The sequence below is a fragment of the Stegostoma tigrinum genome, chromosome 16 (assembly GCF_030684315.1).
Source record: "Stegostoma tigrinum isolate sSteTig4 chromosome 16, sSteTig4.hap1, whole genome shotgun sequence".
Classification (NCBI taxonomy): Eukaryota; Metazoa; Chordata; class Chondrichthyes; order Orectolobiformes; family Stegostomatidae; genus Stegostoma; species Stegostoma tigrinum.
Window position 1 is genome coordinate 17290123 of NC_081369.1, and position 17518 is coordinate 17307640.

General features: G+C 51.1%; 1 protein-coding gene and 1 long non-coding RNA gene across 2 annotated transcripts in view; one reads left to right on the plus strand and one right to left on the minus strand.

Moving 5' to 3' along the window:
- LOC125459928 (BTB/POZ domain-containing protein KCTD19-like) overlaps positions 1-4267 on the minus strand; it is a 118733-nt gene extending 114466 nt beyond the window's left edge. The window contains 2 exon segments of the mRNA XM_059651529.1: positions 1280-1596; positions 4094-4267. Coding sequence (XP_059507512.1) covers positions 1280-1570 — 291 coding nt within the window. The 5' untranslated portion in view covers positions 1571-1596; positions 4094-4267.
- Positions 4268-4296: 29 nt separating this feature from the next.
- The window catches only part of LOC132210632 (uncharacterized), a 53925-nt gene continuing 40703 nt past the window's right edge, over positions 4297-17518 (plus strand). Inside the window, exon 1 of the long non-coding RNA XR_009446775.1 lies at positions 4297-4331. This is a non-coding gene — a long non-coding RNA (uncharacterized LOC132210632). The remainder of the gene's footprint in view (positions 4332-17518) is intronic.

Genomic DNA, 17518 nt, shown 5'->3' on the forward strand with positions numbered 1-17518 from the left:
CAGCATTTGGCCCATATTCCTTTTCACATGTTATAATCGTACCTGCCTCCACCATGTCCTTTAGCAGCTCGTTCCATACTCACACACCACCCTCTACAAAAAAAAGTTACTCCTCAGGTTCTTTTTAAATCTTTCCCTCTGACCTTAAAAACTTTTGCGCTGTAGTTTTGGACTTCCCCCATCCTAGGAAAAAATACCTTGACTAATCACCCTATCCATGCCCCTCATGATTTTATAAACCTCTGACACTCCTCAGTCTGACGTTCCAGAAACAATAGCCCCAGTCTATTCACCCTCTCCCTACATCTCAAACCCTCAAGTTCCAGCAACAATCTTGTAAAGTTTTCCTGTGTCCTCTCAAGTTTAACAACATTCTTCCTATAGAAGGATGACCAGTACTATATGCCGTATTCCAAAAGTGGCCTCACCAATATCCTGTACAGCCACAACATGACATCCCAACTCCTACACTCAATATTCTGACCAATGAAGGCAAGCATGCCAAATGCCTTCTTGGTCACCCTGTCTACTTGTCACTTTCACCCCTTATTTGGCAACACTCCCCATAACCCTAACATTAACTGTATAAGTCCTTCCATGGTTTGCCTTACCAAAATGCAACAATGCAACTAATATGTCAAAGAAAAACTAACAGGGGAATAATGACAAAAGAACTAAGAGTAACCAATCAGCCCCTCAAACTTGCTCTGCCATTCAACACAATCACAGCTGATCTCATCTCCCCCTCAATTCCACTTTTCTGCCTGGTCCCCAGCACCCTTTACTAATTAATTAGGAAACAGCATTAAAATTGTAGCAATAGTACAAACCGAACTCAAAGTGAATCTAAAACAGGAGAAATCCTCCTGGAATGTACTTGCTCAATGTCTCCACTTTGCCAAAATTTTGGCAATTTTCATTACTCAAATTCACAATTAAGTGTCTTTTGCATATTAAATGTCAACACAATTGATAGTCTAGTTATCCTTTTTAAGTTGATGATATGGTCTGTTGAAGTCAGCTGATTAATATTTTTGGGTTACATTTCCAGTTAGAATTTAAACGATATCATGTTCACTGAATTCAAACATCAACATGGAGAGTATCTATGTTAGATATTTGTTTTAGACAGCATACAATACCTTTACTGATTTGTCTCTATTTTGAGTGTTTTACTTTGACAATCTTCAACGCATAAGGAAGCAAACACAACAATATGGTGGATTAGATTACATCCTTGTAATCATGTCTTCATCTACAAATTAACTACAGTCAATACCTGTTGCAAAGAAGTCAGACACATTGCTGTCGCTTGTTCATACAACAAGCTAATTTCTGAAAGGCAGGAAAAAGACAGCTTTGATGTGTGCAAATAATAGTGGACGTGACGAAAAATATATCCATCTCGGTCAATGAAAAGTCTGGCATCTTCAGAATGAACAAGGCTGGAAGCTTCTTGCCATAACACTGAATCACGGAACTGTAAAAGTTTTGACTTTGGAATTGAAAAGAACCATCCTCCTACATTGAAGCAAAAAGCATCCTCTTCTTGATAGTCTTCCGATGCCATTATATTTCATTCCTTTTATGGAACAGCTTAAGTTTAAAAGAGAAGTAGTACAATTAACTCTTTAGAATGAATAATTTATAGCTTATTTATTTCATAGATCTTGCACCAAATACATTCTTTACTAAACAAACAGAATGGGTGGATTACTCAATGTCGGCCCAGGAAACCTTCCTTCGCTCTCTCAATGGATTACAAAGTTCACATACAAACAAACTAGTATTCAAATGCTTACAGAGTGAGAAATCCTTTAAGAACTCCATCCTAAGTGGTGACTCTCTGCCATTTTATGAATATCAACATTTGTGAATTTAATACACTGCACAGTAGATATTCCGGAATTGAGCCTTTGGTTTAGTGGTAACACTCCTGTCATGTGAAAAGGTGTAGGGTTTAAACCCCATTCCAGACATTTCTTGGTACTTGGAGACAAATCTGGTTCTGAAAGGGGGCATAATTTTAAAGTGAAAAGCAAAAGGTTTAGTGGGGTTTTGAGGAAAAGCTTTTTCACAGAGAGTAGTGGGGATCTGGAATGCACTGCCTGGGAGGGTAGTCGAGACAGGAAACCTCAACAGGTCCCCAGTAACAGGGTGGCATGGTGACTCAGTAGTTAGCACTGCTGCCTCACAGCACCAGGAACCTGGGTTTGATTCCACCCTTGGGTGACTGTCTGTGGGAAGCTTGCACATTCTCCCCAGGTCAGTGGGTTTCCTTCAGGTGCTCCGGTTTCCTCCCATAGTCCAAAGATGTGCAGGGTAGATGGAATGGCTATGCTAAATTGCCCATAGAGTCAAAAGATGTGTAAATGAGGTAGGTTGAGCGATGGGTCAGGGTGGGATGCTGTGAGAGGTGTTGCAGACTTGTTGGGCCGAAGGGCCTGTTTCCGCACTGTACAGATTCTATGATAACATTTAAGATGTATTCGGATGAGCACCTAAGTGTCATAACATTCAAGACAATGGCTTAGTGCAGGTAATAATGTATTTTAGGTGGTACAGATTCAACAGGCCTCTCTGTATTATATGATTCTATGATACAATTGGTTGATCTCTAGCACCGCAACCCCCATCCAACTGTTACAAGAGCTATGGAACTAAATAAAGTACTAACTATGCATTTGATCATTTTACTTTTATTATCCAAAGGGGAATTTGTGTGTTGTGTAAGCAGTCCATTGTGAGCAAATATTTACTGTAAGATGTAAAATAAGAATTTCTTTGCTCTTCCCCAACAAAATGTTTCCTCTAGTCCTAAATCAGCACATCCCAAAAGTGTTCCAATATGCCACACAGTATCTTTCATTTACCGTACCACCCACCTCTGTGAACACGTTACCAGTAGTAAGATAGGGACAATTTTTCATTATAAGGCAGGCACTTCAGGATACACCAAAGGTGTTAAGCCCAACAATCAGCTTGGATTTGGATTTATAGTTCTAATGTGAAAGACCATTGTACCACAATCACTAATAGTTAATTTTGAAGAAACATTTCCATCCATTTCAACTTAAGTCATAAAAAGAACCTCTCTGTGGAAACAACTTCATTGAGAAAATTAAAATGTCTACACTTTTAAGAGTAGCTCCATATTTCTCTGCGTTAAATCAATGCACAAAGCAGACTGGGGTAACTAGAGATACCTCTCCAATCACGTGACTTGTAACAAAACACCCACAGATGGCAAACTGAATTATTTTTACGTTTTTTTGTTTGAAGCAACCATTAACACTATAGTTTTCCTGTATTTATGATGTTGCTGTGACAAACGTTACCACTATGTAGGTTTACAACTAAAGATTAGGGTCAGTAATTGGGGTGTTGAGTTTGAGATTGTTTAAAGCACTGCATGTGAGGGATCCGAGCTGGCACCTGTGCACTTATCTCTGAACTTCCTTCGTCCAGGCCGTTAGTGACAGCCATTGGTGTCACTTTTTTTCCCCTTCTTCAGCAAAAGATAAAATCTGTATTTTCTTAGAACGTCGCTCCCAAAGATGGCAGACTGTTTACGCTGTTAAAAACAGAAAAATCTGAACCGAATTAGTTCACTTCAGATCACCCAAAGTACCTAAGCGAACAGTTTGCAAAGGCTAGGGAACAATTTCTTCCACATTTTGTCACACTTCCCACCACAGAAAGGCATGAAACGTTACTTGCCCGCACAAAACAGCAGCTACGTTAGTGCAACCGTGAGATAGAGTAAACTAAAATAGCTACTTCTTTCTGGTGTTGCTCACTTAAACCCTTTACTGCACGAAGATACCTGCCTGGTCCAGCTGGGGAGCTAGCTGCGTTTCGGAAGCAGGGTGCCAGACATATCCTGTGCTGGAACTGTGTGATATGCTCGGTGGAAACCGAACCCACTGCGTAAAGACTTTCTTCCGCTGAAGTTGTCAGTCGCCTACAATAATGCAGCAAGCTTTGCTTCACACCTTCGCGTGCCAAACAATATAGCTTTTTTTAAAAAAGACACATTAAATCGCTTGTAACATCTTTCTGACATATTTAACAATGCCTAAATTGCAATTACCTCAATTTCTTAAAGATTTCTCGATCCCGCTTGTGGTGCGCACAACTTTTATTTGCATCAGTGACACTGTCAGTTTGAGTCCGTTTACCATTCCCTCCCGAGGCCCTTCCAAACATTTTGAACAAAACCGTCCAGCAAAGCTCGAGCACTGTAGAAACTAGTGCGCAGGCGCATCGTTCGACACGCGCTCTATCTCCGTCTTTCGCGCATGCCCATTACCGGCACCGGTCAAGCATGTGTAAGTAATCATAAACCGACCTGTTTCTAGTTGATTGAGGTGACCATGTCATGTGGATTGTTTTCAGCTTTTCTGTCTGTGTCAACAAAAGTTTTTATTTTGTCTTCAACACCAAATTCTTAGAACCAGGTCAGAGTGGGAAGAGACGTTACCTGATTGCGACAGACAGAGCTGGGATCTGGGAATTTGCCACGCTGTGGGAATTGAAGGAGGGAGGAATGGGATTCTTAAATGAAGTCAGAGATAATGGGAACTGCAGATGCTGGAGAATCCAAGATAATAAAGTTTGAAGCTGGATGAACACAGCAGGCCAAAGCAGCATCTCAGGAGCACAAAAGCTGACGTTTCTGATGAAGGGTCTAGGCCCGAAACGTCAGCTTTTGTGCTCCTGAGATGCTGCTTGGCCTGCTGTGTTCATCCAGCTCCACACTTTATTTTCTTAAATTAAGGTTTGCTGCCGGGAATAGTCTCCATGTGGGACAAGAAATAAAATGGGATTCAAGTGGGCCATCAGCACTGAGACTGATAGCGATGTGACAGAAGTGTAGGGAAAGAAACAGATTGCTGGAGGATTTGACAGTATTTCTAGTTTTTGAAATTATAGTTGATATAAATATTGTGTTTAAGTCTGTAATCCTTTTTCTTTTTTTTAAAATCAGGAAGCATGTTTGGTTTTCATAAATTCGTACTGATTCTTAGAATAATAAATACTTAATACAGTTACGGGATGGCTTTTCAGAAGGGCCCATTGGAGTGTATATCCTGCAGTATGTGGATGTGAGTTTGCTCGCTGAGCTGGAAGGTGAGTTTTCAGATGTTTTGTCACTTTTTTTTAAATTTGAAAAAATATACTTTATTCATAGAATGTACAAAAAAAGACATTTGTACACCTACCCAGTCATGCAAGCCGCTCCAGGTTACCCAGGGGGTACGTACACCAACTAAAGGAAAAAACAAAACAAAGAAGAAAAAAAAACAAAGCAAAGAAAATACCCCGGCAGTCGCCTCCCCGCACAGTCCCCGTTGGCCCCCTGACCAGTTGGTGAAGGCGCCAACTGGGCCCAGGTACCACATGGGGCCCTTTTTTTCCATTCTGGCGGAGGGTTTTCATACCGTGGTCTTTCCCCACCGCGCCTTGGTGGCAGCTGCCCCAAGCTTTAGCGCAGCCCTCAGCACGTAGTCCTCGACCTTGGAGTGCGCCAGTCTGCAACATTCGGCTGGGGTCAGTTCTTTCAGCTGGCAGACCAGCGAGTTGCGGGCAGACCAAAAGAGCGTCTTTCACGGCATTGATGGTCCTCCAGGTGCAGTTGATGTTGGTCTCGGTGTGCGTCCTGGGAAACAGCCCGTAGAGCACGGAGTCCCGCGTCATGGAGCTGCTCGGGATGAACCTCGACAAATTCCACTGCATCCCCCTCCAGACCTCCTGCGCATAGGCACACTCCAGAAGGAGGTGATCGACAGTCTCGATACCCCCGCAGCCGCCTCAAGGGCAGCGTGTGGTGGCGCAGAGATTCCGGGCATGCATAAAGGATCTCACTGGCAGAGCCCCTCTCACCACCAGCCAAGCAATGTCCTTGTGTTTGTTTGAAAGTTCTGGCGATGAGGCATTCTGCCAAAGGACTTTGGCAGTCTGCGTGGGGAACTACACGACGGGATCCACCCTCTCCTTTTCCCGAAGGGTCTCGAGGATACTACGTGCCGACCACTGCCTGACGGCCTTGTGGTGTTTCCCTGCAAAAATTTCTCCACAAAGGACAGGTGGTACGGGACGGTCCAACTACTCGGAGCGTTCCGCGGCAACGAGGCCAGGCCCATCCTTCGCAACACCGGGGACGGGTAAGAACCTCAGTAAGTAGTGACACTTGGTGTTTGTGTACTGAGGATCTACGTACAGCTTGATGCAGCCACACACAAAGGTAGCCATCACGGCGAGGGTGGCGTTTGGTACACCCTTTCCCCCATTTTCCAGGTCTTTGTACATGGTGTCCCTGCGGACCCGGCCCATCCTCAACCCCAAAATGAAGTGGAAGATGGCCCGGGAGACCGCAGCGGCGCAGGTCCAGGGAATAGGCCAGGCCTGCGCCACATACAACAGTACCGAAAGCCCCTCGCACCTGACAACCAGGTTCTTACCCACGATGGAGAGGGACCGGAGTGTCCACCTGCCCAGCTTCTGCTTCAGTTTGGTGATACGCTCCTCCCAAGTCTTAGTGCACCCCGCAGCTCCACCGAACCAAACACCCAGCACCTTCAGGTAGTCTGCCCTGACGGTGAAGGGGATGAAGGAGTGGTCGTCCCAGTTCCCGAAGAACATGACCTCGCTCTTACCCCTATTGACTTTGGCACCCGAGGCCAGTTCAAACTGGCCGCAGATGTCCAACAGCCTACTCACCGACCGACGATCGGTGCAAAAGACGGCGACATCGTCCATGTACAGGGAGGTCTTGACCTGAAGGCCTCCGCTGCCTGGGATAGTCACACCCTTCAGGCTCACGTCCTTCCTGATGGATGCGGCGAAGGGCTCCACACAGCACATGAACAAGTCAGGAGAGAGCGGGCAGCCCTGCCTGACTCCAGATCTGAGGGGAAAACTGTCTGATTCCCACCCGTTCATTGAGACTGCGCTAACGATGTTTGTGTAGAGCCGCCGGATCCAATTGCGGATGCCCTCCCCGAACCCCAATTTGGAGAGGACGGCCCTCACGTAAGAATGAGACCCCCAGTTGAAGGCCTCTGCTGGTCCAGGCTGACGGGGCAGTTGTCCACGCGCCTGTCCTGCACGTAGGCGATCGTATCCCTGTTGAGCGCGAGGCTGTCAGCGAACTTCCTGCCCGGCACAGCACAGGTTTGGTCAGGGTGAATCACCGACGCCAGGACAGACCTGACCCGCTTGTCTATGACCTTGGCCAGGATTTTGTAGTCCACATTCAATAGTGAAATGAGGCGTACACGTTCATCAGCCGCAGGGGAGCGTTCCTGTAGGTGACATCAGCCACTAGGAGGTGCTCCCCCCACCACCTCCTGAACTTGAGAGATGGTGAAGTTGCGCCCGGACAGCAGAATAGCCAGGCCCGAGGAGCAACAGTCGTTAACCCCCAACCAGATCGAAGGCCCACAGGTCCAGGCGCTGGACCATTTCCCGTACCTGCTGAGGTGCGGTATCCGGCACTCCTGCAGAAACAGGAGGTCTGCCTTGACGGTGGTCAGGTAGGCCAACATGGACACACATCTTGCGGTGGACTTGATGCTGCGCACATTAATGCTCGCAACCCGTACCCCCATTGTGGGCAGTGACCGCAGCACCCTCCCCGAGTCCAAGGCCCAGCCCCTCCATCTGTCCCTTCATGCCCATTGCCCGGGCTCACTGCTGGACGCTGTCCGGGCTCAGGAAACCGTCCGTGCTGCCTTCCGGGTGGCATCACCCCGTCAGGGGTACGGATGCAGGAGAGTCCGGCTCTGGGTCAGGCTCAGGTCGCGCTGTTTCCTCCTTCCCGCCTGAAGGTTCCGGGGGGGCCTCCAGGGCCCCAGTGGCGCGTGGCTGGGTGTCGGAGGGAGCCTCAGGACGCCTCTCGCCACCTGGGTTCGGGGTGCTGCTTTCCTTCTCCCTTGAGATCTTTAGCTTCTGCTTTGGGTAGGCCTCCTCCGAATCTCCTTTGTTGGAGGAGCTCTTATAGCCCCCCTGTAGCTGCCTCTTCCCACCTGTTCGTTGCGGTGCTGGGGCCCGCCGACACGCCTTCCTCCTCGCTTTCCGGACCGTCATCTACTCCCCTGGGTCACCTGTCACCTCCTCCATCAACTCTGGGTTGTTTGGGGGGAGCGGAGCCTGTAGGGGTGCTTTGCGGGCCTCGGGTCCGTCCTGCGGGGCCTCGGGCCCCCATGCACGATCTGGCCCTCCTGCACATTAGGGGGGTCCTTGCAGGGGCCTGGTGCCTTCCTCTCCTCCGGGTGGGGGGGGGGGCTTGCCCCCATTGCTCCTGCCAGCGACCTGGGCGTAGGTGGGTCCCCCGCTGCGGGCATGCCCTATAGAGGTGGCCCGCTTCCCCGCAAAGATTGCAGCGTTTTTCTTTTGGGCAATCCTTTGCGAGGTGTCCCTCTTCCCTGCAGATGGTGGCTTTGCAGTTGGCCGCCACGTGACCTAACCTACCACAGGCATGGCAGACTTTAGGTTGCCCTGCGTAGGTCAGGTAGCCCTTGATCCCGCCGATCGTGAAGCTGGACGGTGGTTGTACGATGTTCCCGTCCGCGCCCATCCTCAGCATCACCTTGACCTCCCTCTTACTGGTCCAGATGCCAAAGGGGTCCATGATGTCGGTTAGGTCCCCTTCCACCTTCACGTACCTTCCAAGAAAGGTCAGGACATCAACTGCTGGCACATGCGGGTTGTACAATGTGAACAGTCACCATACGGCTCCTCTGCACCGGCATCATAAACAGCGGGACAGCGGTCAATACAGAGAGGGGGACCTCACCTCCTTTCTCCTTGAAAACCTCCAGGAAGCGCTCGCAAAGCTTGGAACTCCTGAAGGTTACATCGTAAAAACCTCCTCCAGGGAAATCCTGCAGGCAGTAAATGTCCACAGCAGTGGACCCACAACAGTCCAACAGGACCCTCTTCACGAAGAAGGTGCGGTCCACAGGTGCACCTTCATCCTCCTTCTTCGTTGAAACACAGATGGTGTTCCGGACCCCCTGACCCGGGGCACTAGCACTCGCCGCAGCCATCGTTGCAGTTGGCTGCTCCCCTGAACCAGCATTAGGCCAAAGCCAGCATTAAGATCCACCGGTCGCAAGGGTGCACAGCCAACCTGACCTCCACCTTTCACCTCCAACACAGCGCTCTCCTCCTCACGTTCCACAAAAGAGTGGGTCTTTATTTTGTTCCGGATGTAAGCTGGTTCAATGAGCTGGAAGCTTTGTTCCCAGATAATCCGTCACCTTTTTTTTATTTGAAAAAGTATACTTTATTCATAAGATGTACAAAAAATAAAACATATTTATACACCTACCCAGTCATGCAAGCTGCTCTGGGTTACCCAGGGGGTACGTACACCAACTAAAGGAAAAAAAAGAAGAAAAAAACAAAGCAAAGAAAATACCCCGGCAGTCGTCACCCCGCACAGTCCCCGTTGGCCCCCTGACCAGTTGGTGAAGGCGCCAACTGGGCCCAGGTACCAGATAGGGCCCTTTTTTTCCATTCTGGCCGAGGGTTTTCATACGGTGGTCTTTCCCCACCGCACCTTGGCGGCGGCTGCCCCAAGCTTTAGCGCGTCCCTCAGCATGTAGTCCTGGACCTTGGAGTGCGCCAGTCTGCAACACTCATTTGGGGTCAGTTCTTTCAGCTGGCAGACCAGCAAGTTGCGGGCAGACCAAAGAGCGTCTTTCCCCGCATTGATGGTCCTCCAGGCACAGTTGATGTTGGTCTCAGTGTGCATCCTGGGAAACAGCCCATAGAGCACGGAGACCCGTGTCATGGAGCTGCTTGGGACGAACCTCGACAAATACCACTGCATCCCCCTCCAGACCTCCTGAGCATAGGCACACTCCAGAAGGAGGTGACCGACAGTCTCATCCCCCCCAGCAGCCGCCTCGAGGGCAGCGTGCGGTGGCGCAGAGATTCCGGGGATGCATAAAGGATCTCAATGGCAGAGCACCTCTCACCACCAGCCAAGCAATGTCCTTGTGTTTGTTTGAAAGTTCTGGCGATGAGGCATTCTGCTAAACGACTTTGGCAGTCTGCATGGGGAACCAGACGACGGGATCCACCCTCTCCTTTTCCCGAAGGGTCTCGAGGATACTACGTGCTGACCACTGCCTGACGGCCTTGTGGTCAAAGGTGTTTCCTTTCAAAAATTTCTCCACGAAGGACAGGTGGTATGGGACGGTCCAACTACTCGGAGCGTTCCGCGGCAAAAAGGCCAGGCCCATCCTTCGCAACACCAGGGACAGGTAGAACCTCGGTAAGTAGTGACACTTGGAGTTTGCATACTGAGGATCTACGCACAGCTTGATGCAGCCACACACAAAGGTAGCGTCAGGGCGAGGGTGGCGTTCGGTACGCCCTTTCCCCCATTTTTCAGGTCTTTGTACATGGTGTCCCTGCGGATCCGGTCCATTCTCGACCCCTAAATGAAGTGGAAGATGGCCCGGGTGACTGCAGCAGCGCAGGTCCAGGGAATTGCCCAGGCCTGCGCCACGTACAACAGTACCAAAAGCCCCTCACACCTGACAACCAGGTTCTTACCCACGATGGAGAGGGTCCGGAGCCTCCACCTGCCCAGCTTCTGCTTCAGTTTGGTGATACGCTCCTCCCAAGTCTTAGTACACGCCCCAGCTCCACCGAACCAAACATCCAGAACCTTAAGGTAGTCTGTCCTGACGATGAAGGGGATGAAGGAGCAGTCGTCCCGGTTCCCGAAGAACATGACCTCGCTCTTACCCCTATTGACTTTGGCACCCGAGGCCAGTTCAAACTGGTCGCAGATGTCCAACAGCCTACTCACCGACCGATGAGCGGTGCAGAAGACGGTGACGTCGTCCATGTACAGGGAGGTCTTGACCTGAAGGCCTCCGCTAAGGTGTCCCTCCTCCCTGCAGTTCCTGTTCTTTTTCTCAGAGGATGGTAGATTGGCTCCAAATGGCATAACCAACCAAATAATGACATCACCAATCCAGGAAATGACATCACCAACCCAAGGAAACCTAAACAGATAAATAGAAAGCAGGACATAACACCAGTGCTTTGTTGGAGGCTCACTGATGATGTTACCTAGAATGGTGACGAAACATCTGGGAACACACCTTCCAGCTCAGTGAACCAGCCTACATCTGGAACAAACTAAAGACCCACTCTTTTGTGGACCGAGAGGAGGAGAGTGCTGTGTTGGAGGTGGAAGGAAGACGTCGGATTGGCTGTGCACCCTTGCAACCGATGGATCTTAATGCTGGCTTCGGCCTAACGCTGGTTCAGGGGAGCAGCCAACCTGCAATGATGGCTGCGGCAAGTGCGCGTGCCCCAGGCCAGGGAGTCCGGAACACCATCCGTGTTTCCATGAAGAAAGTGGATGAAGGTGCACCTGTGGACCGCACCTTCTTCGTGAAGAGGGTCCTGTTGGACTGTTGTGGGTTCACTGCTGCGGACATTTACTGCCTGCAGGATTTCCCTGGAAGAGGTTTTTACGATGTAACCTTCAGGAGTGCCAAGCTTTGCGAGCGCTTCCTGGGGGTTTTCAAGGAGAAAGGAGGTGAGAGCCCCCTCGCTGTATTGACCGCTGTCCCGCTGTTCGTGATGCCAGCGCAGAGGAGCCGTATGGTGACTGTTCACATTGTACAACCCGCATGTGCCAGCAGTATATGTCCTGAACTTCCTTGGAAGGGACGTGAAGGTGGAAGAGGACCTAACCGACATCATGGACCCCTTTGGCATCTGGACCAGTAAGAGGCAGGTCAAGGTGATGCTGAGGATGAGCGCGGACGGGAACATCATACAACCACCGTCCAGCTTCGCGATCGGCGGGATCAAGGGCTGCCTGGCCTACACAGGGCAACCTAAAGTCTGCCATGCCTGTGGTAGGTCAGGTCACATGGCGGCCGACTGCAAAGCCACCATCTGCAGGAACTGCAGGGAGGAGGGACACCATGCAAAGGATTGCCCACAAGAGAGAAGCTGCAACCTTTGCGGGGAAGCGGGCCACCTCTATAGGGCATGCCCGCAGCGGGGGACCACCTACGCCCAGGTCGCCGGCAGGGGCAATGCGGGGCCAGCCCCCGCCGGAGGAGAGGAAGGCACCAGGGCCCTGCAAGGACTCCACGAATGTGCAGGAGGGCCGAGCCCCACAGGATGGGCCCGAGGCCAGCAAAGCGCACCTCCAGGCTCTGCTCCCCCCGACAACCTGGAGTTGATGGAGGCGGCGACAGGTGGCCAGGGGAGTAGACGACGGTCCGGAAAGCGAGGAGGAAGGTGCGTCGGCGGGCCCAGGAACCACAACCATCAGGCAGGAAGAGGCAGCTACAGGGGGGCTCTAAGAGCTCCACTGACGAGGGAGATTCAGAGAGGGCCCGCCCAAAGCAGAAGCTAAAGATCTCAAGGGAGAAGGAAAGCAGCACCCCGAACCCAGGTGGCGAGAGGCGTCCTGAGGCTCCGTCCGACACCTAGCCACGCGCCACTGGGGCCCTGGAGGGCCCCCCGGAACTTCCAGGTGGGAAGGAGGAAACAGCGCGTCCCCAGCCTGACCCAGAGCCAGACTCTCCTGCCACCGTACCCCCGACAGGGAGATGCCACCCGGAAGGCAGCACGGACGGTTTCCTGAGCTCGGACAGCGTCTAGCAGTTAGCCCAGGCAATGGGCATGAAGGGACAGATGGAGAGGCTGGACCTTGGACTTGGGGAGGGTACTGCGGTCACTGCCCACAATGGGGGTACGAGTTGCGAGCATTAATGTGTGCAGCGTCAAGTCCACCGCAAGATGTGTGTCCACGTTGGCCTACCTGACCACCATCAAGGCGGACCTCCTGTTTCTGCAGGAGTGCGGGATACCGCACCTCAGCAGGTACAGGAAATGGTCCGGCGCCTGGACCTGTGGGCCTTCGATCTGGTTGGGGGTTAACGACTGTCGCTTCTCGGGCCTGGCTATTCTGCTGTGGGGGCGCAACTTCACCATCTCTCAAGTTCAGGAGGTGGTGGGGTGGCGCCTCCTAGTGGCTGACATCACCTACAGGAACGCTCCCCTGAGGCTGATCAACGTGTACGCCCCAGCGGTACGGAGTGAGCGGTTGGTCGTCCTGCAGCGGCTTCCACCCCTGCTGGCTACGTCCAGGCTGTTCATCCTAGGAGGAGACTTCAACTGCATCATTGATGCAGATGGAAGATCCGGCGTGGGGACGGCGGGTGGGGGGAGTCAACTCGACATCACGTCCAGATTCCTGATGGGCACGGTGAAGGACGCCAAGCTAATCTTCAGCACCCCTGCAGACGGAGCGCAGCAGAGGTACACCTAGTCGCGGCCAGACGGGTCCATTCGCTCAAGGACAGACTTCCTGTTTGTGTCACGGGCGTTCTCGGTCAGATCCACTGGTGTCGAGCCGGTGTTCTTGTCTGACCACTGCCTCCTGCTGAACGACTGTCACTTACAGGATGACCAGCCGGCTGGAAGGGGACGTGGAAGCTCAACACGACTCTGTTGACCCCAGAGAACGTCGAGGAGCTTAAGAGGGAGTACGCTGGTTGGAGAACCGTGAAACCCCTCTTTGAGTCTCCGGGCGACTGGTGGGAGACGGTGAAGGAGAACACGAAGAGGTTCTTTGTCCTCAAGGTTGTTCGGAAGGTGAGAGAGAGGTGGGGAAAGCTGTCGCGACTCCAGAAAAGGGTGCAGAACCTGCTCCTTCTGCAGTTGATGGGGGTCGATGTCACGGAGGACCTCCGTGAGGTGAGGGGACAGCAAGCCTTGCTCTTCGCCGCGGAAGCCTCCAGGATAATCTTCCGGTCCAGGATCCACTCCGTGGAGCAGGACGAGACGAGCTCGCATTTCTTCTTTCAGAAGGTGCACAAAGAGAGCTCAGTGCTTAGCCGGCTGAAGGAGGATGACGCTCGGTGACGTCGGCTTGGCCCGACATTTTGAGGATCAGCAGATCCTTCAATGCCGGACTGTACGACACGAAGCCCATGGACAGCACGGCCTCCGAGTCGTTCCTGTCGTCTATCATGGAGGTCTTAGACGACGGCACGAGGGAGTGGCTGGACTGGCCGATATCCCTGAACAAGCTGACCAGAGCCCTCAAGTCCTTGGAGAGGAGTAAGACTCCCGGGAGCAATGGCTTACCGGTTGAGCTATATTCCGTTCTGTGGGACCTGGTCGGCCAGGACTTCCTGGAGATGTACGATAGTGCGCTTCGGGCAGGGGAAATGTGCAAGTCCATGAGGAAGGGCATCATCACCCTCATTTACAAGAGGAAGGGGGAGAGGGAAGAAATTAAGAATTGGCACCCCATTTCACTATAGAATGTGGACTACAAAATCCTGGCCAAGGTCATAGACAACCGGGTCAGGTCTGTCCTGGCGTCGGTGATTCACCCTGACCAAACCTGTGCTGTGCCGGGCAGGAAGATCGCTGAGAGCCTCACGCTCATCAGGGATACGATCGCCTACGTGCAGGACAGGAGGGTGGACACCTGCCTCGTCAGCCTGGACCAGGAGAAGGCCTTCGACAGGGTCTCTCATGCTTACATGAGGGACATCCTCTCCAAATTGGGGTTCGGGGAGGGCATCCACAATTGGATCCGGCTGCTCTACACAAACATCGTTAGCGCAGTCTCGATGAACGGGTGGGATCGGACAGTTTTCCCCTCAGATCTGGAGTCAGGCAGGGCTGCCCGCTCTCTCCTGCCTTGTTCGTATGCTGTGTGGAGCCCTTCACTGCATCCATCAGGAAGGACGTGAGCCTGAAGGGCGTGACTATCCCAGGCAGCGGAGGCCTTCAGGTCAAGACCTCCCTGTACATGGACGATGTTGCCATCTTCTGCACCGATCGTTCGGTCAGTGAGTAGGCTGTTGGACATCTGCGGCCAGTTTGAACTGGCCTCGGGTGCCAAAGTCAATAGGGGTAAGAGCGAGGTCATGTTCTTTGGGAACTGGGACAACAGCTCCTTCATCCCCTTCACCGTCAGGACAGACTACCTGAAGGTGCTGGGTGTTTGGTTCGGTGGAGCTGGGGCGTGCACTAAGACTTGGGAGGAGCGTGTCACCAAACTGAAGCAGAAGCTGGGCAGGTGGATGCTCCGGTCCCTCTCCATCGCGGGTAAGAACCTGGTTGTCAGGTGCGAGGGGCTTTCGGTACTGTTGTATGTGGCGCCGGCCTGGCCTATTCCCTGGACCTGCGCCACTGTGGTCACCCGGGCCATCTTCCACTTCATTTGGGGGTCGAGGATGGACCGGGTCTGCAGGGACACCATGTACAAAGACCTGGAAAATGGGGGAAAGGGCGTACCGATCGCCACCCTCGCCCTGACGGCTACCTTTGTGCGCGGCTGCATCAAGCTGTGCGTAGATCCTCAGTACGCAAACACCAAGTGTCACTACTTACTGAGGTTCTACCTGTCCCCAGTGTTGCGAAGGATAGGCCTGGCCTTGTTGCCACGGAACACTCCGAGTAGTTGGACCGTCCTGTACCACCTGTCCTTCGTGGAGAAATTTTTGAAGGGAAACACCTTTGACCACAAGGCCGTCAGGCAGTGGTCAGTACGTAGTATCCTCGAGACCCTTCGGGAAAAGGAGAGGGTGGATCCCATCGTGTGGTTCCCCATGCAGACTGCCAAAGTCGTTTGGCAGAATGCCTCATCGCCAGAACTTTCAAACAAGCACAAGGACATTGCTTGGCTGGTGGTGAGGTGCTCTGCCACTGAGATCCTTTATGCATGCCCGGAATCTCTGTGCCACCGCACACTGCCCTCGAGGCGGCTGCGGGGGGGATGAGACTGTCGATCACCTCCTTCTGGAGTGTGCCTATGCACAGGAGGTCTGGAGGGGATGCAGTGGTATTTGTCGAGGTTCATCCCAAGCAGCTCCATGACGTGGGACTCCGTGCTCTACGGGCTGTTTCCCGGGACGCATACCGAGACCCACATCAACTGCGCCTGGAGGACCATCAATGCGGTGAAAGATGCTCTTTGGTCTGCCCGCAACTTGCTGGTCTGCCAGCTGAAAGAACTGACCCCGACCGAATGTTGCTGACTGGCGCACTCCAAGGTCCAGGACTACATGCTGAGGGACGCGCTAAAGCTTGGGGCAGCCGCCGCCAAGGCGCGGTGGGGAAAGACCACCGTATGAAACCCCTTGTCCAGAATAGAAGAAAGGGCCCTATCTGGTAACTGGGCCCAGCTGGCGCCTTCCCCAACTGGTCAGGGGGCCAACTGGGACTGTGCAGGGTGACGACTGCCGTGGTATTTTCTTTGCTTTGTTTTTTTTTTCTTCTTTGTTTGTTTTTTTCCTTTAGTTGGTATACGTACCCTCTGGATAACCCGGAGCGGCTTGCAATACTGGATAGGTGTATAAATATGTTTTATTTTTTGTACATCTTATGAATAAAGTACATTTTTTCAAATAAAAAAATGATGTTGAAATGTCTGAAAACTAACCATCTAGCTCAGTGAGCAAACTCACATCCAGAACCTCAACCTGAGCTACAAATCTTCTCAAAACTTGCTACCTTCAGTATGTGTTAAGTCATGGACATACCATTATCCAGACGAACATATCTGCAGGAAACAATGGTGGCAGCACAAACTTTAGAACTGGTTACCAGAAGTTGAGTAGTGGCTGATGGAATCCCCTAACCCTGGAACAGGGAACAACAAGGTAGTAGGTGGAGTCAAAGAATGAGAGAATGTAATTGAGGATAAGTCTGTGTTATGCTGCATGCATGTAAATCTACTATATGCATATATTGGGATCCAGGTATTAATTGCAATTTGTGATTCTGATGTTCTGGTGATAAGACTTGGCTCAAGAAAACAGTGCAACTGTGTATTAAATATTTCTCAGTACATCAAATGCAGAAGACAAGAAAGAAACAGGTGACTTTTTTTCAAATTCATTCATGGAATGTGGTCTTTTGAACTGAGGACCTTTGTAGGCCATTTGAGAGAGCAATTAAAAGTCAAAAACCAAAAGAACTATGGCTACCATAAGTCAGAAACAAAAAACAGAAATTGCTGGAAACAGCTTTGGCAGCATCAAGACAAATCAAAATTAATGTTTTAGGTTGAGTGACCCTTTCTCAGAACTTCCTCAGTTTCTACCTCCAGAACTTTAGTCTGGGTTTCTGGATCATTAGTCTGTTGACATTACCTCGCTATCACCAACTCCCTTGTTTTTTTTTGTTTAAACTGCATCTTTATTTGTTTACTAGGAGAACAACAGTGTTAGGAGAAAAAAAGTTGTCCCAGAGAGTTCAAGAACAGAAATGAGTTGATTAGATCTAAAAAGAATGGAATTACAGTGCTTGGTGTAATCTACAGACCAACACTGTGGGAAGGATGTAAAGCAACAAATCTGCAAAGAAATTACAGATAGGAGCAACCATCAGATTATAACAGATCTGTAATTTCCCAAGTATAGACTGTGATAGTGGTAGTACAAAGTGTGTTTACTGTGTCCAGTTTTGGGCCCCACACCTCAGGAAAGACATACTGGCCCTG